The sequence below is a fragment of the Rhinolophus sinicus genome, chromosome 1 (genome assembly GCF_057876585.1).
Source record: "Rhinolophus sinicus isolate RSI-liver-muscle chromosome 1, RSI-T2T, whole genome shotgun sequence".
NCBI lineage: Eukaryota > Metazoa > Chordata > Mammalia > Chiroptera > Rhinolophidae > Rhinolophus > Rhinolophus sinicus.
Window position 1 is genome coordinate 63372209 of NC_142501.1, and position 23676 is coordinate 63395884.

The following is a 23676-nucleotide window of genomic DNA, read 5'->3' on the forward strand; positions in this document are numbered from 1 at the left end:
AGCACCCATGTAATTGTGGCAGGCCAACTAATACAATCTCAGACCCTTCACAGTACTTAACATGAGGTATTACTGCAGGATATAAAAATGTCTGCCCACCAAACAAAGAAACATTTATACAATTAATTTCTTTAACCAAGTCACCAAAAACACTGAACCTATTCGTTTCATTGAAAAAAATGTATTTCAAATAAAATGTTCAAGGAAAATTTCTAATATATATATATATATATATATATATATATATATATATATATATATATATATATATGCCATTTGGTCATTAAACACTTACAGCCTTATGGAACAGAAAGAACATATAGTAACATCTAATCACTATGCTGTATACCTGAAACTAATATAAAATAATATTGAATGTCAACTGTAATTAAAAACACACTCAAGTTAAAAAAAAAAGAACATATAGTATATAAGTATATATATTATATTAATATATATATACACTAAGCGGAATATTTTATTAGGATAAAATTGGGAGAAGAATGGAGCTCAAGGAGCAAAAAGTGATAAAATATTTGTGAAAAATATGGATTTTTTAAAATTTTTTATTGGAGAATATTGGGGGACAGTGTGTTTCTCCAGGGCCCATCAGCTCCAAGTCGTTGTCCTTCAATCTAGTCGTGAAGGGTGCAGCTCAGCTCCAAGACCAGTCACCGTTTTCAATCTTTAGTTGTAGAGGGTGCAGCCCACCATCCCATGTGGGAGTCGAACCAGCAACCTTGTTGTCGTGAGCTTGTGCTCTAACCAACTGAGCCATCCTGCCGCCCCAAAGCTTGTTATTTTTAAATATGGAAAACGGTGGCTATCAAGTCTGTATTGTACCATGATTTCTCTAGATACATCTTAAAAAACAACATTTTAATTTTAAAGGCCAATATTTACAATACATGATAAAATGTATCTTTTGAAACTATTTAAATGTAATGTTTCAGATTTTTAAAAAAATCCATCAAGGTATCATGGTTTTCCCCAAATTGGTAAGGAGGTATGCAAGTAAAACAAGTTTGTAGTGCATACATCACCTTTCTGCTTTCTTAGCTCCTGGCCTGCCCCGGAGGCTGACGCCAGCTCACCTCACTACCAGCACCAACAAGCAGATCCCATGTGTGTCTTGGTTGACTGTTGCATCACCACCCTTAGTACAGCTAATGTGTAATCATTGTTAAATGAATGAATATTGAACATAAGAAAGAGGTCATTCATACCCTCTGTCTGCTTCTGCTCGGGGGACTTCTCTAACACTGGCCTAGCCTGGAGTGGCTGAAACCAGGATCAAAGGGCCAAGTGGTATCCTGCAATGTCAGACCTTGTCACACCAAGAGTAAAATGAGTCTGAACTTAATCTAGAAGTTTGAGTCATTATAAATCTCAGATCAAGTGAGGCAGCAGATTTTCAAGTTTAACTAGATTCTGGAATTGCTCTGCAGTTTTTAAGACCAGCAAAAGCAGAATTCACTCCCTAGGGACAAAGTCAGACAAGGTCCCAATGACCATCTTCCTCTCTGAGGTCAGTGACAAGTGCCATCCTACGTATTCCTGCTATTTCCACTGCATGGCTGAGTCCTCTTTCGGAATGCACCCCAACAGTCACCTCTCATGACCCTCCCTGAGGTAAACCGTCACTCAGAACCCTATGCCCAGGTTCTGACATTAGGTACATAGCTACAGAAAGGGGAACCCATTTGCATCTCTCCATTTTCTAGCGTTGATATCTTACTCATACCATATGGTTTTAAATTTAAAGTATCCCAGGAACAGACTTTATTATCAAAACCAGATTGAAAAAATACAGAGACAAGTCAAAATACTTGGCGTTCATGAAGCCGTATGGATTTACATGATATCAAGAGAAGTCTCCAAAAGCACAATGGCACATCAAGTCTACTTCCTCTGGACAAGCAGCTTAGAATTGCTCAGGCAAAAGGCCATGAAATAATTGCATTGATAACAGGAAATGTAGAAAATGTAGAGGGGGGGATTGCTCAAGTCTACCGACAGGGCTTTCTTGGAGAGTCCCATGGCATGTTTTTTCTCTCACTTAGGTGGAGAAAAAACATCTATTTTGTTAAACTTTTACTTGAAGAAAAAACAAAATCACAAGTTAAAGTAATGTTTTCATGCAGATGAAGTGCAGCAAATAGACTAAGAATGATCTTTTAGTAATAAAAAATTATAGTAAAAATACAACTGGAAATATTTTAGTTCTGAGTATGTAGCTTGTGCCAAATAACCTACTAAATACATGCAGCACTGCTTGGCTGTAGTTGGCTAAATGTCTCGGGTGCTTACAAAGTAGCTGCACTTATTAGTGGTCACCCCATTAGTGCCAATGCTGAACTTTCCCTTCTATGTATTCCTCTCTCAGTGCCTGAAAAAGACTAAGTAGTTGTAAAACCATCAACATGAATACTTTCTGATGTTGCTTTCCAAAACTGGGTCAGAGACCACTGGGGTATGTCCTGGCTGGCTCCCTGAAGAATGGGAAAGGAGTGACTAAAGTGACATTGGTAGGAAGATATTAGAAACTAAGGAAGGGAAGGAGGGAGAGGAAGGAGGAAGGGAGAGAGGGAGGGGAAATGTGGAGGAAAATAGTCAATAGTAATTAAGAGAGAAAATTAACCTTGAGGAAGAAATAAGGGAAAGTCATAATATTCACATAAAAGTGACATGTGGCAAGGGCAAAAATGCCTGCTTTAAGTTTAGGGTTAAATCTAAGAGGCAGAAATCCTCATAAATATATCTACTTAAAAACAATACAAAAAAAAAAACTCCCTGGTGTTTCTGGAAGATGCTAAAGGAACTAACTCGTTATTTTTAAAACTGGCATAAGAAGCAAGCATTTATCCAGCAACTCCTATATGAACTGTCTGTAAGGTAACCAAATAGAGGTGGTTTCTCCATTTCACCATTTTGATCTAGGTAATGCCAGATATTAGCTGCCTCCTAATAAAATACTCACTATTACTACTATAAAACTAAACTAAACTAAATCTGACCAGACCTCTTGATCTAACTCCGAATGTGAAGGGAGGGGAGGATAGAAACACATGTTAAATGATGGTTTGAAGATTCCATCAGCAAAATCCTGACTGTAAAAAAACTATGGGAGAAATAAACTAAACACTTCAATCAAAAGACAGACATTGCCAGATTGGAGAACACAGAATTTGTTATTGCTCTTTTAGTCAGTCTTCTCTCTTTAGTTCTTACTATAGACACTTTAAAAATAAAGATACAAATAGATGAAAAATGAGAGGATAGAAAAAGACATACCATACAAAGAGAAAGCGTAAGAAAGCTGGAATGATCGCAAAACTATCAGGCAAAAATGGACTTCAAAGCAAGGAGTAGTAATGGAGATAAAGCAGGAAACTTCATAATGATAGTTAGTTTATGAATGCTTAATAGATGAGAAAGAAAATTGTTAAGTGTATATCGGCCTAATAAAAGAACTTCAAAATACAAAAAAACCTCCAAAAATAAAGGGAGAAATCCACAATTGCAGTTGGAGATTTTAACACACCTCTCTGTAATAGATAGAGCAACCAGATGAAAAATAAAAATCAGTTTGAATACAGAAGAACTGAAATGATGCTATCAACCCATCATAAAAATTTGAGAACAAAGAACCACAAAGATTCTAAATTTGAAAGAGTGGGTGGGTTCATTAGGCATTTACCTCCCTCATCTTCTAAACTAGTTCTTCAAGTTCTGTTCAAACTTAGTAACTAAGCACAGGTTTGCCACAAACCTGAAGTGAAAGATGAGAACAGGCGGGGCATTGAGTTTAAGGAAAGAGCGGTCCATCGTTTATTCATACAGCTTTCAAACCCAAGGAAGTTCTCAAAGCCTTTTTACACACATGATCTCATTCCATTCTTACATATTCTTTGAAAAAGAGCCCACATTTCCTTATCCCCATTTTACAGATAAGGATGTCAGGTTCATAGGCTGACTTGCCAAAGAAACAAAACTGCAATTTTGCTGCTAGATCAAAGGGTGGACATTATTTAAAGATCATCTGAGTGACTCTACTGGGAATGTAGTGAAGTACCAACCATTTCTTTTTAAACTTTTATTTAAGTGTGTTCTTCCAGGACCCATCAGCTCCAAGTCAAATAGTTGTTTCAGTCTAGTTGTGGAGGGCACAGCTCAGTGGCCCATATGGGGATCGAACCGGCAACCCTGGTGTTACAAGCATCGCACTCTAACCAACTGAGCTTATCAGCCGCCCCCCATTATCTTTCTTGAAAGTACATTTTCTCCAATACGTCCAAACGTAGAAAGTGATTATGTAAAGGATGTTGGCTCCTCAGTAAAGAACTAGGCTTTATTTTCACACACTCCCTCAAAACACATAGATACCAGGCTGGACCCAAGAGAGAACAGAGTGGTAAATGTTCACCCTGTGTCTAAACAGCATCCTGACATGAAACACTCCTTGATGGACTCATTGGCAACCTCAGTTAAGTGTTGACTACACTCCCGGTTACCCATAAAAATTGATCAAGTTGTGGTTTAGAAACAAATTTCAAAATAAGCAGTCTGTGGAAAATAGGCAGATTTACTCTTCCAATTAGCAAAACATAGACTTTACAGATCATTTCATTACTGAATTTAGAGGACAAATCTCAGAGTAAAATGATCTTATTGGCTTGAACCAAAATATGTTCAAAAATAAATATACAATTCAAATATGTTCTAGGTGAGGAATGGTTAAGTATTGTATATGTGTTTTATTTACACTCTTGTCCATGTTACACTGAAGCATAGCATTAAGGCTAATGGTGGTTTATTTAGGGGAAAAAAATACACGCATACGAAGGAATATTTTTCAGCTTCTTTGTAAAACACAAAAGGGAGGAAAAATGATTTGACGTTTTAGTTCCAATTGCTTTCAATTTTTTATGTAAGGTCAAAGTTGTACAATCTGTTCAGCTTTTTATAGAACCTGAGTGAATAAAATGGACAGGGAAATCACTACTTTCTATTTAAAGCAAACTGGCTTTTTACAAATCATATGACTTTTATTTTAAAAAAAAAATGAAAGAGAACAATGTTCTCCCCAGAAATTAGGCCAGTGGGTTCTTCTGCCAAGTAGCCCAGACTGAGGTGGGCAGGCTCCTACTGGACTCGCAGGGGCTTCTCTGGTCTCTGCTGATGCCACCGGCTTGTCTGCTGTGGTTGCCCAGTAAAACGGTGGCTCTGTGCAAACATGAGGATCAGAACTGACTGGAATATTCCATTGCATATAAGCGCTGTAGGAACTATCAAACGGAACAACCCAATTACTCTTTGTGGCTTATTTTTATTCTGAATCAGTAAGCTAGAAGAGCAGGTCTGCACAGCCCATTATGCCTTCTTCCTACTGAAGGAAAGTGGGAAGGCAGCATGTGTTAAGATGTATCACTACTTCTAAAAATATTTGGAGGAAATAAGCATGAATCCCAAGTTCAGATGCGCTGAAGTACTCAGTTGATTACTCAACGATGAAGATGTCTTTTGAATACACAATTGATTTTCAGCAAGTACAGGATTCCGTTTTGATTTTATAAAAAGTAGGCTAAGTCGAATGAATGTCTAAAAGTGGCAGAAAAACCAAGACTGCATGCTTTTTCAGCCTAAAAAGCCACTGAGTAGGGCCAAACATGAACACACATTTCAGCAGAAAGCTTTGATAAACAGAAAGCCAAGCAGATAATATGCTGAAGAGTAAAGAAATCCCACATAATGGCTTACGCTGAGTTTAAAACAGTGAAAAATCCAAACCTTATAGGGGTAAAAACAAATGCAGTGAGCTGTGTAGCTCACCCCAAAAGAATCCATGGCTATTAAAGTTGCCATAGGGTCTTCTGAACTGTTAAAACCTGATGTTATTCTACCATTCTGATTCACCTTCATTTTCAATAACTGATAGAAATTTCTCACCAAGACTCTAATTTTGGCATCAAACATAATTCATTTGTAGATGAGAATTATAAAATAACTTAATGTTAATAGGCTTGTTTATGAGATAGAAAACATAACAGTCCTTAATTCTAAAAAGGCCATCTACTATCTTATCCCAATTGCTCATCCAGGTAGGAGATAGGGAAAAGGGTGTGTAGAATTGCATTAGAACACAATGTTTAGAATAATATAAAACATCTGGAAAGAAACATCAGGAAAGAAGCATCAAAGGCCGATAAATATTCGGTCTACAAGAAACACAGGAGAATAAAACACTGCCAGTACTTGGCTGTACCATGGAGATACCCAGTAGCCGTGATCACGTCCTAGATTACTCTTTGGATTCTTAATTCAATTGGCCTTAATTGCATATAAAGTGGACAGCACAATTAGGGAAGATCTGTCTTAATTTAGCTCTGAAAGAAGCACGGAGGGATGGAAACTCAAATCACAGCCAACTGCAGATCATCAGAGAAATTAAGAACACAATTTCCTATCCTGAAAACCTTTCGCACAGATTACCTGCTACCCTTTGGATCCAGGTTTCAGACTTGCAAAAACTTTGGGGTTCTTAAGGGCAAGTGAGAGCTCATTGAGGAAGGAAATAAAGTGGGAGTCTCTTTCGGATTTCTTTGACTCAAAAATGACGACAATGGTAAAATGAGGTTCCGGGCGGGTCAGGAAGTAGGTGCTCTGAACTTTGTCGTCATAGAAGTGAACGACTTTCTCCAAGCTGTTCAAGTCGGAAGCACGGTCTGTCATGATCATGATGACATTGGGCCAGTGCATGACAGGCCTGTCGCTGGGCAGAGACACCACAGCTGGATACTGGTCCACACCCTTGGGGGCCTCTCTGTAGGAATGGGGGTGGTGGTAGCCATGACCCTGAAAGCTCTCGGACCCTCGGTTGTCAAAGATTAAGGACACGTTGGCCGCGTCATATTTCCTGATGAAGCTAGAAATCTTTCCAAAAAGGTCTGGGTTGGCTTTTGCCGTCAACGTTTTCATTTCTGAAGCAGTCGTTTGTCGGCTCAGTGCTTCATGGAAGTAAAAGCTAAACTTGGCGAGAAGCATGTTTTTGAGTTTCATCAGCCAAAGGTAAAGGTGTGGGGGCTGGACGGCCTTCTGAGACTGCCCCCCAAACAGATGTTTCTTGGTCTCCCGCTGCTTCTCAAAGATCTGGCCCCACGTCTGCAGCTTGCTGTGGGCATTGTGCAAGTTGACCAGAGACGGGAGGAACTTCCACTCTGAGACCTGAGCCTGGGCCTTCAGGAGATGGCTCAGCACGTCCACTTCCAGCTGGAAACCGCTTTCCAGAGGACTGAGGATTGGGTGGTGAAATCTGCAGAGGGAAGGGAAATGAATCGACGTAAGTGGAAAGAATACTCCATGTTTACATTTTCTACCCTCAAAAAAAGCAAAAATGTGGTCAGACAACTAATACTATGGGGCAGGGGAAGGAAAACTGGAAGGATTCCATGTTGATTTATTTAAAAAGTCATTCTGACATAACCACCCTTTCAGGATTATGTCAGCATCATCTTCTGCTGTGGAAGTGTCTGATGTTTAAAAAAAAAAAAAGAGTAGTGGCTACCTTCTTTTCAAATACAGAGAAATTAAATTAACTATAATTCTTTCTTATTTATTCTGGGAATTGTATGACTAACATTATCATCAAAACAAGGCATCCTCTTTTCAGGGTGTGGTCCTAAAGAAGCGGAGGTAAAGAAAAGGTCATTGAAACATCTCTTGAGCGTATACATAACACACTAAACTCGTTTTAATTTTCATGGTCACTCCCTAATGTTTTATTAAACCTGGTTTTCAGATAAAGAGTACAGACTATACACCTATACCTGAAACTAGTATATAGTCAATAAATGTTTATTAAAGGACTAGAACATTCACCAGAAAATCCTTATTCAATCCTAGTTCCCAAATTCCCTTTATATTTAATCCCGGTTAAAAACAAATGGTAGCTAAATAAAAAATATTTAATACTTCACTAATTTTCCATTATCTTAGGATAGAATCCAAAATCCTTAAAAAGGCTTACAAGGCCTTGCATAATCTGGCCCCTTCTTAGCTTGAGCCACTTTCCCATTCTTCTCACTTTCCCCCGACATTAAATAAATAATTGGAAATGCAATCGTATCACAAAGCAGTTTAAGACAGTAGTGTGATTTCATTTATACTTGTTCTAGACAAAATGTTTAAAAAAATTTTTGAACATAATCTCTAGTTAGACATATACTTTTCATTGTGACTAAGTACACACACACACATATGTAAATAAAACATTTTTAACTTATTTACCCTTACTATTACAATGTACTAGATATTTAATATGTATTTTTAAAATTGGATTATTGTGCATTAAATTAATTTTAGGACTCAGGAATTATTATCTGCCATTTGTAAAACATTCTACTTTACTCGGAATAGTAATATTGAGGGGAAAGGGGACAGGATGTGGGAGTATCCACCCTTCCAGGCAGAAGGAAGAAAGGGTAAGTGCAAAGGGCCTGAGGCCAGTGAAAGCATGGCTCTTCCATCAATACTTCTTTCTGATGCTTCAGGTCTCCTCTTCAGTCACTTCCTAAGAAATGTCTTCTCTGTCCACCCCCAGACTAGGTCAGGTCCCCCAGTTATACCCTCTAGTTTCTTAATACCTGTCTTCCTTTAGTAGCTTAATTATATAATTTATCATGCAAACTGGGACATATGGTCACCTTCGCTTTGAGCTCCTGAGGGGAAGTAAAACCTGCCTACTTCCTTCACTCGTTTATCCCAACAACACATGGCACATAGTAGAAATTCAGTAAATGCGGTAACTATGTTAAGATTTGAATCTTAGTTTCTGCCTCATTGATCCTGCCTGTTGTTTATGATCTAAATGAAGTTCAGTCACAATAGAACAGAGTGACTAAGGAGACTCCTGTCTGTATGAACCACTTAGAGCTTTCTTGCTCAGTCTTTTCTTCTGAGAAAAATGCTAGGCAGTTTCAGTGCCTGCCTGGCCTGGTACTCTCTGCTTCTCAAGGAGCCTACATTGAGTCCTTACTCTCTTCCTAAGATCCAAAGCATCTGTAAAGGTTGTAGGAATCACCTTAGCAAGTGACCCCATTTTAAAGGTGTGGGCAAGATCTGGCATTTACTGAGCAAATCTTATGCCCAGGCAGCACAGGCGAAGATTTTACACGGCCTGAGCCCGTGTAATTTAATTGCTTTACTGTCAGTGAGACAGAGCGTCTCACACAGCTCTGTTATGGCCCCAGTTGAAAGGGAAAAATACTGATTATCAATTAAACAAGTAGAAAAAAAATTACCCAAGTCTACCTATAGTTTTTTAAAAATGTATTTAAATACTAATTGAGTTATGATTAAGAGAGGCCACACTAGTCGGACATTAGAAGATAGAAACTGATTATCATGTGATAAATACGATATAGTTATTCATATAACAATAATACACTGATTTTTTTCTATTACTTGCCCTTTGCCCTCAACATCCTTCAAGATAGGGAAGTCAAACATGGGTGGAGGGTCTAGTCTAGCAATATACTTAAAGAATCACAAAAATAAAACAGATTTCAAATCCTCTAGCTCAGGTGCTTAACTAACTACTTTGCCCTCTTCAAACATTACATGCTTTGGAATGAACATTAAGAACATGTAACACACACACACACACACACACGCATACTAGCATGTCTCAGAATCACTAAATTGTAAGAAACGTTCTTATTCCCTTAGCCAAAAGGCTAAGGTCCCTTGACAATCAAGGAGCATTAAGTATCACAGATGCTTGGCTATCAGGAAAATTTACCATGGAAGTATAAACACAGTAGGACTGTTAAACAGAAAATGGTATGAGATTGGAGAAAATTCTCCAAACACAATCCTCTATTTTTCTGCTTCCAGTTGGAAATGATCCTTTATATCCAACATTCTCCTTGAAGGAACACGAATTCCCTATACAAACCTTCAGAAAGAATTCTGAACAAGCTCTTCCATAAGTATACTAAAAGTATTCCAATGCTCAACATTTATTAGAATGAATGTGAATGTCAAAGCTATTTTTCATTCTTAAGAAAAGCTAAAAATGCATGTTAATGTTATTCTGCCACGACTTTGAGATTAGCATTACATGGTATCATTTTCCCATTTCCACTCTGTTGTGTGCCTCATACCTATTCACAACTCATACTATAGGGGATCTGCTCAATTGTTGTAATCCAAAAATATACACCTCAGCTATGGCAGCAAGCTTGAACAAGTCTGAATGCAGAATAAATTGACAACTATTTGCAGAGAACATCTGTTCTTTAAAAAGCCAGAGAGAGAGAACGTGAGAGCGCATGTGCGAACACACTCCCTCCTTTACAAATCTATATCGAGTTTCTCCAAAAGAAGTCTGCAGGTCCCATGCATGTGAGAAGTCAGAGCCCAATTAAAAATAAATCTGCAGCACAGCAACGTGAATGTACTAAATGCTACAGAGCAGTACACTTAAAAATGGTTAAACTGGTAAATTTTGTTATGGCTATTTTACCACAGTAACAAAAATCTGTAATCTCTTATTTAAAAAAATTAATTCATTTTTAGATACAAATATGTTGAAGATATAAGATGAATTAGCCAGAAGTGTGCCCTGCAGGACCTCCCATGTTAGAAGAAGGTGTTTATAAAGGATGTAAGTAGAAAGTAATGCATCTCTTATGAGGGGCACAAATACAATAACAGTTTAGAAGGAGCAATTTCCTTAGGTTGAAAGATCGTGCAGACCAGAGAGGAGACAGGATTTGAACTGAGCCATAAAGCTTAAAGAGCAGGTAGGATCAATTGAAAAAAAAAAAAGAGCAGGTAGGATTTAGCCATGCGATGACAAGGGCCTAAATTTCTGGCCCCAATTCGGAACCACCCCTGATTCTACACCCTTTGCCATGTGACTCTGTAGCTTCTCCCATACCAGGAAGGGTATATTTTCCCATCTCTGGACTGTGGACTGGGCCATGTGACTTGCACTGGCCAAAGGGATGGTAACAAATCCGATGCAAGGAAAGGCTTAAAATGAGCTTGGCTGGACTTGTTCTGCTTCCCCTCTAACCGTGGGCTCAGAATGAACATTAAGTGGAGCAGACTAAGCCCAAAAGCTCACAGCAATAAGCCAAGCCCAGTGAGACCAACTGTGTTAAGCAGAGCTACCCAACTAAGCTTAACACGGGTCAATCAACCCCCGAAAGACCTGCAAGCCCGTAAGTGTGAATTTTGGGGTGGTCTGTTACACAGAATGATTGCGGCAATAGCTAACTGATACATGATAGAACCATGTGACTGTGTTCAGAACATGCTACTCCAAAATATGGTATGTGCCACTGAGTCAGCTGACTCCTGGAGACCCCATGAACGAATGATATCCACAATGCCCTCTAGTCAATAGCCCTGCTCAGCTCCTGTAGACTCAGGCCTGTGACTTCTTTCCTGGAGTCAATCCATCTCATATTTGGTCTTCCTCTTTTCCTGCTGCCTTCTCTTTTTCCCTGCATTATCGCCTTTTCCAAAGAACCCTGCCTTCTCATGATGTATCTGAAGTAGGACAGTTTCAGTTTTGTCATTTTTGCCTCCAGCGATGTTTCAGGCTTAATTTGCTCTAGGACCCACTTGCTGGTCTTGCTCGCGGTAGAGCGCTCTTCCAACACCATATTTCAAATGAATCCATTTCTTTTTCCTTTCAGCCTTATTCCCTGTCCATCTTTCACATCTGTGCATAGTCATTGGGAATAGGAAGGTGTAGATGATCTTAGCCTTGGTCTCTAATTACACGTCTTTGCTCTGGATCTTTCTTAATTCTTCCATTGCTGCCCTTTCTCATCTCTGCTCTCTCTTGATTTCTTGGCTGCAATCTCCATTTGAATTGAAGACAAATAGGCAAAATCTTTTAACAATTTCGATACTGAATATTTTAAGCTGAAGGAATCTGAGACATGACATGTGCAGGAAGGACTTTCTGACCCTCCCCGGAAGCAGGTCAGAAAACCCTCAAGTGAAGGGGTCCTCCTCATACCCTGGGGAAGGAGCATCCTTATCGCCAAAGACTAAGGGGGATGCAGAGAGGAATCAACCAACAGGCCTTGCTGTTTCTCTCAGTTCACTACACTTAGCTCAGACCCTTTTTCATCCAAGTAGGTTTCTCCACAGCTCTCCATTCTTCATCAAATCTAGCATAAAAACACAGGCTACGGCTTTTTTGGGTCTTCATTTCTTTATGAAGGCTTCCCTGTCACATACAACTTATACGAAATACATTTCTTTGCTTTTCTCTTGTTAACATGTCTTTTGTTAAAGGGACCCCAGCTGAGAACTTAGAAGGGTAGAGGAGAGAGATATTTTTCCTCCTCTACAAATATGCGGACATTCTAAGCAAAATAAATAATACAAATCAAAGTAGGAAATGGGGAACACATTTAGATTATGGACTGTTTTCTGGCTTCTGCTTAAAAATCCTCAAAGATTTCTCTGAGGCTTCTTCCTTTTCACTAAAAGTTTGGCTGCAATTTCAGGCATCTGATGGGCCGTAGATGAATTTGAAGAGGTAGGCTGGCGCAAGATCATAGAAAGCCTCAAGTCTGTACTGTTACGATCTTGGCACATGTCAAGTGCCTAGAGTAGAATGAATCTCATAGAAACTGTCCTATTGTTGGTTTGCTTACGAAATATTCAGTGGGCAATAATTAACCCCATTGAATTATACACACAACTAACTGTTTCATTTACAGTCTATCATCACAAATCTTTTGTTTTTGAAGAAAAAAAGGGCATAAAGCCTAAACAACAAATCATAGTTCTGCCTTTCGTGAGAATTCTGTCATCAGAAGCATTCAGATAAAAAAAAAAACTATGCTTCCTCAAATGCGAACAGAAATTTTATGTAACTCAAAAAAAAAAAAAGTTATTTAAATTCTAGCTATAAAATTATGATTAAAGAATAAAAATCATTGAATGGTATATTATTCCCATACCAGAGGGATTTTAAAAAGCTGTCTAGAAATACATAAATAATTGTTGACTTCTTTAAAAGCATCATTTCTTAAAATTATATTGTTGACTTAGGAGAGTAAATACTAATTTGCATTAAATCTGTGTTCCAGTTTTGTTTTAACTACCAAACAGAAAAGATTAGCCAGAATTTTCTTTTATGCTCATTGTACAAAACAGGTAAATAAAAATGAAATTAAATAGTAATAATCATACCCAGGAGAGACACACACGTGTATACATATAATCACACACACACACACACACACACTCATCTGTAAGGTTCAACACACAGTGTATCCTAGTGTTGGCATCATTCTCTTATCTAATTTTTGTCACGCAGATTATGTACCAGTATCACAGGGAATTTTTAAAACATACCAATTTCTGGACCCCCAATCCAGAATCATTACATTTTACCTTTTTGGGGAAAAAGAGGAAGGGCCCAGGTCTGTGTATTTTCTTAAGCTTCCGAGCTGGTTCAGCAAACCGTTTTCACATTAGTGTTTCCCATGAGATCTCTTCCCCTTGAGAATCAAACTGTACTTTAGTTTTGGGTTTTCAAAGAATTATTTATTAAAAAAATATGTATATATATTATTCAGGTTTGAGGAATCATATTTATAAACAATAAATTTGTACACGTGTAAAATTTGTTTAAAAAAGAAAATGTGCGTATTCATATGCACAGACGATCTCTCGTAATGACAGAAGAACTCGCTCACATTCGTTGCTTCTGAGGAAGGGAATTAAGTAGCTAAAGGGCGGGGGAAGCAGATGGACTTTTTTGCTATGCATTCTTTCGCACTTTATAAATTTTGAGCCATGTTAATGTATTACCTGTGAAATATAAACATTAAGAATATATCATAAGAACAAAAATACATGACAATAAAAAATAACAACTAAGGAGGGCCTTTTGGGGACAACTGAGGAAATCTGCATATGGACTATATATATATATTAGATGATGATAGAAAACTGGTGTTCAATTTCCTGTGTGAAAACTATGTTACAGTTTTGTGTGGTTCTTAGAAGATACAACCGGAGTATTTAGGAGTAAGGTTTCATGACTTCCAAACAACTCAGGGAAATGAAATTATATACAGAGAGAGACAAAGGAAGCGTGGCCAAATTTCAATAATAGTGACTCTAGGTAAAGGATATGTGTATTCACTGCACAGTTCTTTTTAGTAACAATTTTACTGGTATTTAATTCACATACATAACATACACCTTTTTAAAGTATAAAATTAAATGATTTTAATGTATTCAGAGTTGTGTAACCATCAGCAGTACCTAATTTTAGAACAGTTTCACGACCCCCCAAAAGCAACCTTATAAGCATTAGTCACTCTCCATCCTCCCTCCCCGCCCCCACAACCCCTGGCAGCCATTTTCTGTGTCTATGAATTTGTAATCTACTTTCTGTATCTATGACTTTTCCTATTCTGGACATTTCATATAAATGGAATGATACAATATGTGATCTTTCGTTACTGGCTTCTTTCATGTAGCATAATTTTACAAGAGTCATTCATATTGTAGCATCCATCAGTACTTCATTCCTTTTAATTGCTGAATGATGTCCCATAGTATGAGTATACCACGTCAATTTATCCATTCATCCATCAGTTGATGGACCTTTGGGTTGTTTCTACCTTTTCGCTATTATCAGTAATGCTGCTTTGAACATTCAGGTGAAAATTTTTACATGTGGGTGTATGTTTTCATTTTGTATTTTCATTGGGCATATACCTGGGAGTGGAATTACTAGTCATATTGTAACTCTATGTTCATTATACTATTTCTTGCAACTTTTCTGTAGGATTAAAAATTTCAAAATAAAAAATTAAGGAAAAACTTAAAAGAATAAAAACATAATAATACATTAACCAAACTATGTCGTGCTCAGAGTGAATATGCACGTTACATGATTTTACGCAGTATACAACTCTTCTTCCTAGCAGGGGACGGTAGTAGCTCTTACGATGTTTTCTATCTTACTATGACAGAAGACTATTGCTCCACAGTCTTACTATGTCTTATTATTTATTCAATAAATAAGAATCAAACTTATTGTTGACTTGCAAAATGATCAACAGAGATAATTTATCTGGACTGGATAAAAAGCATCTCACTATTTAATACAAGCAATGGTATATACAGAACGTGGGCTCTGGAGTCATGGAGAGATGGCTTCAAAGATAAGTTGCATGACCCTGAGCAAGCTTAACTTCTGGGAGACTCCATACAGGGAGCGCTCACAACACCTGTTACTCAAATCAGATACCACGTAAGAGGGTCTTGCACAGTGCTTGGCACACCGCAGTTGCTCAGTATGTGCTAGTTTCCTTCAAAACAGCTATATTAAATACTACCCTCCTTTTCCTGCCAGCTGAAAAATCCATTGATGCTTTCTTGCTTGCCTGCCTTCCTTCCTTCCTTCCTTTCTTTCATGTAGGAGAAATATACTACTACTCAACCTCTACTGTAAGGTTGGCAGCCCTGAGAACTCCTTTTTACTGTAGCATGTTATGGATGTATTCCTGCTCCCAAAGGAATGAGGAGCAGTCATATTTCCACATGCAACACTGATGCTTTATTAAAGAAATATGACTATGTTAGTTTTGAAACCAAAAAACAAGATAAGTCTACTTCTTCATACAGATGGCCTCCAACTGTTTTCTGTTTCTGCCTTTTCACCTGAGCTCTAGATCCCCATTTCCAACTGCCTGCTGAATCTCTACTTGAAAATCTGCTAGCAACTCAAGCCAAACTTGCTCCAAGTTTTGCTCACTACATTCTCTCTAGTATGTGTGCTCCCGAAGTGAGCACTCACTACCTTCTAAGCCAGCCCCTCTTGACTTCTCAATCCTGTAAATATTATCATTAGAGTTGTGCAAAACCTCCGAACCACCTTTGACAGAAACCTCTCATTATTCCCACCATCCTATTACCAAGACTTGTACACTTTTCTTGTCCCCATCTCTTTTCCCACTGTCTTGCAACCACGAGGCCCTGCTACATCAGTCAGACTACCATAACACTCTGCTCACTTGACCTTTCCTCCTCTCACCACTGCCTTCACCATCCCATCCCACACACCAATGCCACAGTTGTCAGTCTCAGAAAAAGATGAGAACAGACACTGCCCTCTTCAAAAGCCTTTCATGGTTCCCTACTGTTTACCAAATATTCATTGATTCGTTTAACAAACACCTATTGAGAACCTACTATGTGCTAGGCTGTGTTCAAGGTGCTGGAGACATAGAAGCTGTAAATAGAAGCTCACATTCTAATTGTGAGAAAAGAAAAAACACCCCAAGCAAACAACAGTAATTTCAGATGGCCATAAGGAATGTGAAAGAAATAAATCAGGGAATAGGATAGGGACTAAGGGAGTGATAGTTTGGGTAGGATAAGGAGAGGGCTTCTCGGACATTTGATCCAAGACTTAAAAGATGAGTAAACAACGAGGACAAGAACGTTTCAGGAAGGGAGAACAGCAGCTCCCACGACGCAGAGGCCTTTCAGTGGTCAGCAATCACCTCCTCGTCTCAAAGCATCTGCTCCCTTCTTTCCTACCTTTGCTTTCAAAACCTTACCTGCCCTTAACAGTCACCTCAGAGTCTATGTCCCCAGCAAATCTCTCTTACTAGTCTTCTCCCTTGGCCCTCTTTGCCCAGTCCATTAATCAGATGAGAATTATCCTTCACTTGGGAATATAATCAAACACACCTAGTACCTTTTCTCTTTTAAGCAAACAAAATATAAACTCATATATTCCAAAGGAGAGGTATCCTTCAAAGTAACCATTTTTTATTCAGTCCATCACAAAATTATTGAGCACCTACTATGTGTAAGGCAGTACGCGAGGCTGCAGGGACCCCAAAATAAAACTGGGTCACACACATCAATGATGTTCACAACACTTCATAAATTCTTTTGGTGTTGCTTTTTGGGTCCGGCAGTGAGCAATACATTATAACTAGTCTCATTTCTTTATAAGTAGCAACTTCCCTCAAATAAAAGCTTTCCAGTGGATCCACATCTTATTTTTAAAAATTAAACTGGCTACAAATAACTTTTTGACTATGACAAAAAGCCATAAGTATCAGAAGCACAGATGCCTGCCTGTACCGTGAGGAAGTTTAAGACAAAACCAAGAGGAGGCCACAAGCACCGAAAGCAATTCTACAGGAGTTTCCAACACATGTTCGTTACGGCTACATGTGAGGAATACGAGGATAACTCACCAGGGTGATTACTTTGAAAGGGTCGTTTATTTGAATAGTGGCTTTTTAACAAGTCACATTATTTCATACACAATTCTCTTGTTGTGTGAACTCTTTCATAAGATCAAAATCAGTTACAATGCCATTTTTTAAGGATTATTTCATGATTGGTCTTTCACTACTGCTTAGAGAAGTACCCATCAGCACGGTGTTAACGAAGCCCAAAGGTGCCGAATGTATACCTGTTGGTTAAGTCATGTGTACCAAAAGTAACAAGCTCTTCTCCTTCGTTACTTCACCGGCGGCTTTCCTAAGAGCATGGGGAAACGCAGAGGGTCCGCGTGGGATCCACAGGCTGCCACACTCCACCCCTCCCTCCCGCCTCTCCTCCACTGACCTGGAGCTGTACCTCCTGAGGATGGTATCCAGAAGGCCAACGAGCTCCTCGGCATTGATGAACTTCTGTGTGCTGAGGGTGTACATCTTCTCGTAGAAGTCTGCGATCTCCATACGAGCCTGAACGAAGAAGCAGAGCTGCTCTGACAGGTGGGAAAGGAGTTCTTCCACGTGGGGGGCGGTGCCCCCCAGGGCCCCACGGCCAGTCACCACCTTCTTCAGCTCATTATGCAGGGAAGTATAGATGGTGCGGATGGAGTCCTTCCTGCTGAAGAAAGACTGGCCCCCTGGTGGGCGAACAACATAAGCACATGGCAGGTAAGGAAGAGAAACCAGAAGCGCAAAACACCTCCCAGCATCCAAAAGGAAAGACTCTGAACCTACTGAGCTCACTGGGTTTTCATTTACCAGATTCTCTGACTCCTGTGATTGGGATTGAAATATTTTGTGGTTGATAATTCCACTGGGGAATAAGTTAAACACATGGCTGGTGCCACTCATTAGTTTAGCAATGGACCTGTGTTTGATTTCCTTAATCATGCAGCCGTTCTCCCCCACCCCTCAGATTTACTTCAGAGAATAAATAAGCTAGATGTAAAAAGCCCTCCTTCCACAAAAATATATTTAAAACAAATGATAACACCCAATTATGAAACACTGTTGTTATTCCTGGTAAATCAAAAGATTTTATTTCTGCTTTAGAGTTGCATTTGCCTTTGAATGTTATCTTTTAAACCATAAAATGGAAAACACACACATATATCGACCTTACACAAGAAGATAGACTCCTGGGATCCCAGGGGAAAAAGAAAATCTTAGTACTCTTGACAAGGTTGACACGATAGGTTATAACATAGTAAGCAGTATATTGTGAATTATTAAGAGCAACAAGCAATTATAAATAACTGCTGCTGTAACTCAGGGGTTCCAAAGGAAATCAGCAAAAAATAAGACCAAATACATCCTTTCGAATCAAATGGCAGAGGTATCATTTCCTTATCTCTGGATTGATACATGATCAACTATATTTCTAACAATTATAGAGCCAGCTTCATAGTTTTCATATGCAGCCGGCAAAGGGTCAGAGACAAGACATCAGGCGAATGAACAGAAACTGAGAAGGTTTAAAACCCTAATTCTTAGGAATATACAAAAATCTCAGAGATGGGTGACAGTTTAAATTTTCTATTGATATATACAGAATGCTTTAATGAATTAAAGAATTTATGACTATCCTAAACATATCAATTAGGAGTGAAAATTATTTATCGAGGTATTTGTAAAATATCCTCTTACAGAATGAAACATTCCATAACATCGTTTTTAGTTCATTGCCCAATTTATGCTTCAAGAAATGACTCTTACACCCTTTACAACTACGGAGCACCTTGTCCCAGTTTACCCACCACTTTCCATGTGTTAACCACTCACTGAGTTTCGCTTCTTCAGAAACCCTCCTTTAGTCCCATGTACTGGGAACCCCCTCAGCCCTGAGCAAACGTAGAAGGTTGGTCACCCTAGTTACTACTGATTCCACAAACTACTAAGACTTAGAAAACGGTTTTCTCCAATATACTTGTCATGCAGGGGACCCTGCTCGCTGTGCCATTTGTCATGCAGGGTGTCATGCAGGGTGTCAGCTCCCGCTCCCCACACAAGAACGCAGGATATGGTGAGGCCAAGCAGGAACACCCACGGAGCCATAGATGGGGGAGTCATATCATTATATTCTCGCTGGCGGCATCTGCTTCTCTGCAATCCACTCTTGCTAGCTCAGCCACCATCTTCTTGCTAGCTCCCATTTTCTGTTAGCGTAGCCACAGCAGTTATATTAGTGGCCAGTGGCTCACTGGTTACAGCTGACGGCCAACTAGCCACAGCTGATGGCCATCCAGTCACAGTTGATGGCCATTTACTACCTGAGCCAGCACCTTTCCACGTGAGGCCGAAAGCCTAGAAACTGCACTCCTGGCTCTGTCCCCACCACAGACTGACTGGCATTACATCATTTTCCCTCCTAATTGCAGCAAGATCCACATTACAGGTGGATTGACTCTGACCCCAGCATTCTGTACAGGACTGCACCCTGGAGGGTCTGTCTTCCTCCGTGCCCATATTCAGTCTAGTTTTACAGATTTTACAAAGTGATAATATGGAATAAATAGACCCCTGTGCCCAGGTCTAAGACAAAAATCTCTCAGGTTAGGAAGATAGTAAGAGTACCATGTAAAACCTAAAAGCTCTGAAAGTCTGACAGACTTGGTTCCAAATCCCAGCTTCCAAATTTACAAGCTGTGTGATGTGCAAATGACTTAGCCACTTTGAACCTTAGTTGTTTTTAACACAACTAAGTAATAAGAGAGCTGCTAAGAAGGCAAAATGAAGTAACATTTGGTAGGTAATGTATCTTGAGCAAAGCAATGCACATACTCAATAACACTAATCTCTTTCTCTTCCATTTATAAATGATAGAAGAAAATGCTTGCTCAATACTACATACTTGAGCTTCTGAACTCTATGGTGAATTGGGAGCTTCAAGTATCGTAAAAAGAATAGCTGGGAAGGAGGGGGCAGCAGCGGTTGGTTAGAGCAGTTAGATCAGTTGGTTAGAGCTCGATGCTCGTAGCTCCAGGGTTGCCGGTTAGATCCCCACACGGGCCACTGTGAGCTGCTCCCTCTACAATTAGATTGAAACAACTACTTGACTTGGAGCTGATGGGTCTTGGAAAAACACACTTAAAATAAATAGAAGTTTAAAACAAAAAAACAATAGCTACCTACCTATTTCACAGAGCTAGCTGACCTCAATGGTGTACTTACTTCCACTGTTAAACAGGTGGCCTTGAGGAAAATTCTAACTGGGTGAGAAAGGGATACCTTCCTTTATCAGATTACCCTTCTCTGGGGGAGTGGGAACACCACATAAATACAAAGAATACTCTTAAAAGCTTATCAAGAAACATCACTCACTACTATGTGAAACCAATAAAGTGACACTCTAAGGAAGGGAAAGACCAACAGTGCATTTCTTTACAGGGGTCTCTTTTCTCAAAGCTCTCAGGAGTACAGTCCTGTTTGTTGACTACCCTGGTTAGGTCGATCCAGTGGGGATTGGCCTTCCTTCGCGTTGGGAAATGAAATCAGAGACACCAGAATTTCTCTTTTCAATTTTTTGAATTAACAAAATATGATTATTTTGAATTATTACCAGAAGGCTCTAGTTATGAGTGCTTATTTGTCAAGATTTCAACAGTTTGTCTCACAACATGAAATTTCAAATACTATCCTGCTAATGATCATTTTAAAACATCAGGTCTCAAGTCATTTTCTACCATGCTAAATTCCAGCAACCAGAGGTTGAGGAAACTCCAGTAATGAAACAAAGGGGAGAAAAGTATGACTCTAAAATCCTGCACAGGCACTGAGTCATTGGTCCTTCCCCCAACAGTACATTCTCCCCTTAAAGGAAAGAGAAGGCGCCAAGAGAAGGGCTCGCCCCGAAGTTTTTCATCAGTGAGCCAAGATGGGAATAGGGGGTCCCTGTCAGATCTGTCCTCTGTCTAAAGGACATCTATGATCAGGATTCATTGATAAGGTCTCCAACAAACATGTCACAAGAGTGAGGTCAAAAAGACTCCCTTTTCTGAACCATGTACTAAAAGTTTAGAAATATACATAAACTTTTTGTATTGCTTTAAAAAAAAACCATAAATGTTCTAATTAGCAAAGTAGGTGAAGAACATGGGAATGTTTTAAATGGCAACACAAAAGATTTTCCCCAAGTTTTTAAGAAAATGGAGTAATCATGAAATCATATGGTAAGCATGTTGGTATCACAAACGTTCTAGTTAAAAAAATCTCTAAGATAGTCACAAAATTAAAATTAAAAATGTGGAACCCACATTTACTATACATGTGAAGAAGTTAAGAGGCATTAAAGTTAAACATGCTCTTTTCAAAACATTTACTCAGAAGTGACGGGTCACCTGGGAGCCTGAACAGAGCCTGGCACTTTGCACAGTGTAAAATGCTCCCTGGGTCAATTTCAAGGCACAGCCGTCAGGCTGAACCAGGGAGAGGTCAAGGCAGAACCAATTACTTTACATAAGGCCCACTTCACAGAACCCAAGTCAGAGATAATGATGGTCCTACACAAGTTCGTACATACAGGGCAGCCAGTTCTGTTTACCTAAAACCAGCCACATACAACTTAGAGATTTTTTTTTTTTACTGAGGTCTATAAATAGGCTTTAGGAAACCCAATTGAATCCTCTCAGATTATATGCAAAACTGTATTACACATATTTTCCTGGGGGGTAAGTCCACAGGTTTACTCAAATTCTCATAAATATGCTAAAAAAAATTAAGAATCATGGCACTAGGGTCAACCACCACTCTTCGTGATGAGGTGGGGGAATCTAAAAACAACTAAAACTACCAGAAAATTACACTTCAATTTTGCAGTCAGAATCCTCCCCATTTTCATATATATGTAAGTTATAGTGTATATACAAATGTTTTATAAATCATATGGATACAAACACAATCTGACAGTTCAAAGGCAGGTATTCTGGTTTGGGCTCTGTCACCTACTTACACTGCACATACATAATGTGCCAATCTGTAGAAAGGGGAATGATAACACTTGCAACAGCAATTGCAAATTTGTGAGAAGTGCCACTGTAAAAAGGGGAGGAAAAATACACGGTGAAACTGTCTTACCAGTTTTTGCCAATAGGTTAACATACTAAATAACAACTTATTTGAAAAGCTAAAACAGAAGATCTCAGAAAGCTTTGCCCCTTGAGTGTTTACTGAAAGCAAGATGTACATACATGGTCACCTCCAGGCAACCTGGGGGTGGGGGTGGGGAATCAAAATGGAATCTACACTCAACTTTACATTTCTACTCTGCATTGTACATATGTGCCCTTCATTCATACCAGATCCTGTGCCTCTGATAATTAAAGTATCTAATATAGGCCAAAGTACCAAAACAACTCTAAAAGCTCTGGGATTCATATTATTGGTATTTCTAAGTAGTTATACCTTGTATGCATAGCCCCATTATTTCCTTCTGATCTTCCTATACTAATTATTTCTACTAGTGAAAATCAGTTTAATCTGCTCTTGCATCTTATTTTCAGAGGCAAGATTTATCATGGGATGGTATTTTACCCCGAAATCCCCTCTTGCTAGTGTTAGGCATATTTCTTGCCTTCGCTGTCCAGTATTCATTTATTTCTTCATTCATTCATTATTTATTGAGAGCTTACGAAGAGGGGGTAGAACTCCATCTGTAATTCTCTGGGGTTAACCTTAAGAAGCCAGACAATAGTGTTCATTAACTCTAACTAGGTTGCATTGCCAAGTTTTGCTCCTCTGGCAGCTGTGTCACTGGTTAGAAGAGCGAAGACATAGAGTTTGCTTTACTTCTCATTTAATGGCACGAATCCATGCACTGGGCAAAATGGATATATTCATCTGTCTGGGGCACAGCCCTGCAAAGAGCATCCACCCCATCCGCCAATCTATCTGCAGCTGAGGCCGGTGGGCGGGGTTTGTGGAAGCCGAGGGAAGGAAGGGAACGGTGGGAGGAGACCTGGGAGTGCCGAGTTCAGCCTGTAGCTGGAGTGACAGAAACAAGGAACCCAAGCCACTGCCGACCCGGGACTATACCCACTTTCCTTCCTCCTCAAGGGGTACGGGGGGCGGGGCGGAGGTACCTAGTTTTTGCCCCAGGTAGGTGAGGCTGTGATAGACCTTCTCGGCCGCGGCCAGGTGGGCCAAGGCCGCCAGCAGCGACAGCCAGCTGCCCCCCGCGCTCTTGTTGGCCTCTCGTTCCTTCTCCACATTGTCCTTGGCCTTGTCGTAAGAGAAGATACCCAGGTGAGAAAAGAACGTCTCCAGCACCGCCTGTTCCACCGGGACCGGGGCGGCCAGCGGGATAGACTCCCCCATGCGAGCTGCACTCCAGCTCCACCCACGTGGCTCTCCTCTCCCTCGCACTTCCGGGTTCTCAGGGAACGTGCGT

The 23676-nt window shown here is 39.6% G+C and overlaps 1 protein-coding gene and 1 non-coding gene across 3 annotated transcripts; both read right to left on the bottom strand.

The window, feature by feature from the left end:
• Positions 1-277: 277 nt before the first annotated feature.
• On the bottom strand, positions 278-23604 carry KICS2 (KICSTOR subunit 2). 2 transcript variants are annotated; one of them, XM_019732437.3, is made up of 4 exons: positions 23369-23604; positions 17644-17929; positions 6500-7312; positions 278-2002 (listed from the first exon to the last, which is right to left on the bottom strand). In XM_019732437.3, exons 1-4 carry the CDS (start codon positions 23601-23603, stop codon positions 1903-1905), a joined length of 1434 nt encoding a protein of 477 aa, XP_019587996.1. In that variant the 5' UTR covers position 23604; the 3' UTR covers positions 278-1902. The 2 variants fall into 2 exon arrangements, with proteins under 2 accessions (XP_019587996.1, XP_019587994.1); XM_019732435.3 differs by lacking the exon at positions 278-2002 and having other exon boundaries at positions 3803-7312.
• LOC141570310 (small nucleolar RNA U109) lies at positions 15465-15600 on the bottom strand. Its single transcript, XR_012494314.1, has one exon. It is a non-coding gene; the product is annotated as a small nucleolar RNA U109 (small nucleolar RNA).
• Positions 23605-23676: the final 72 nt, after the last annotated feature.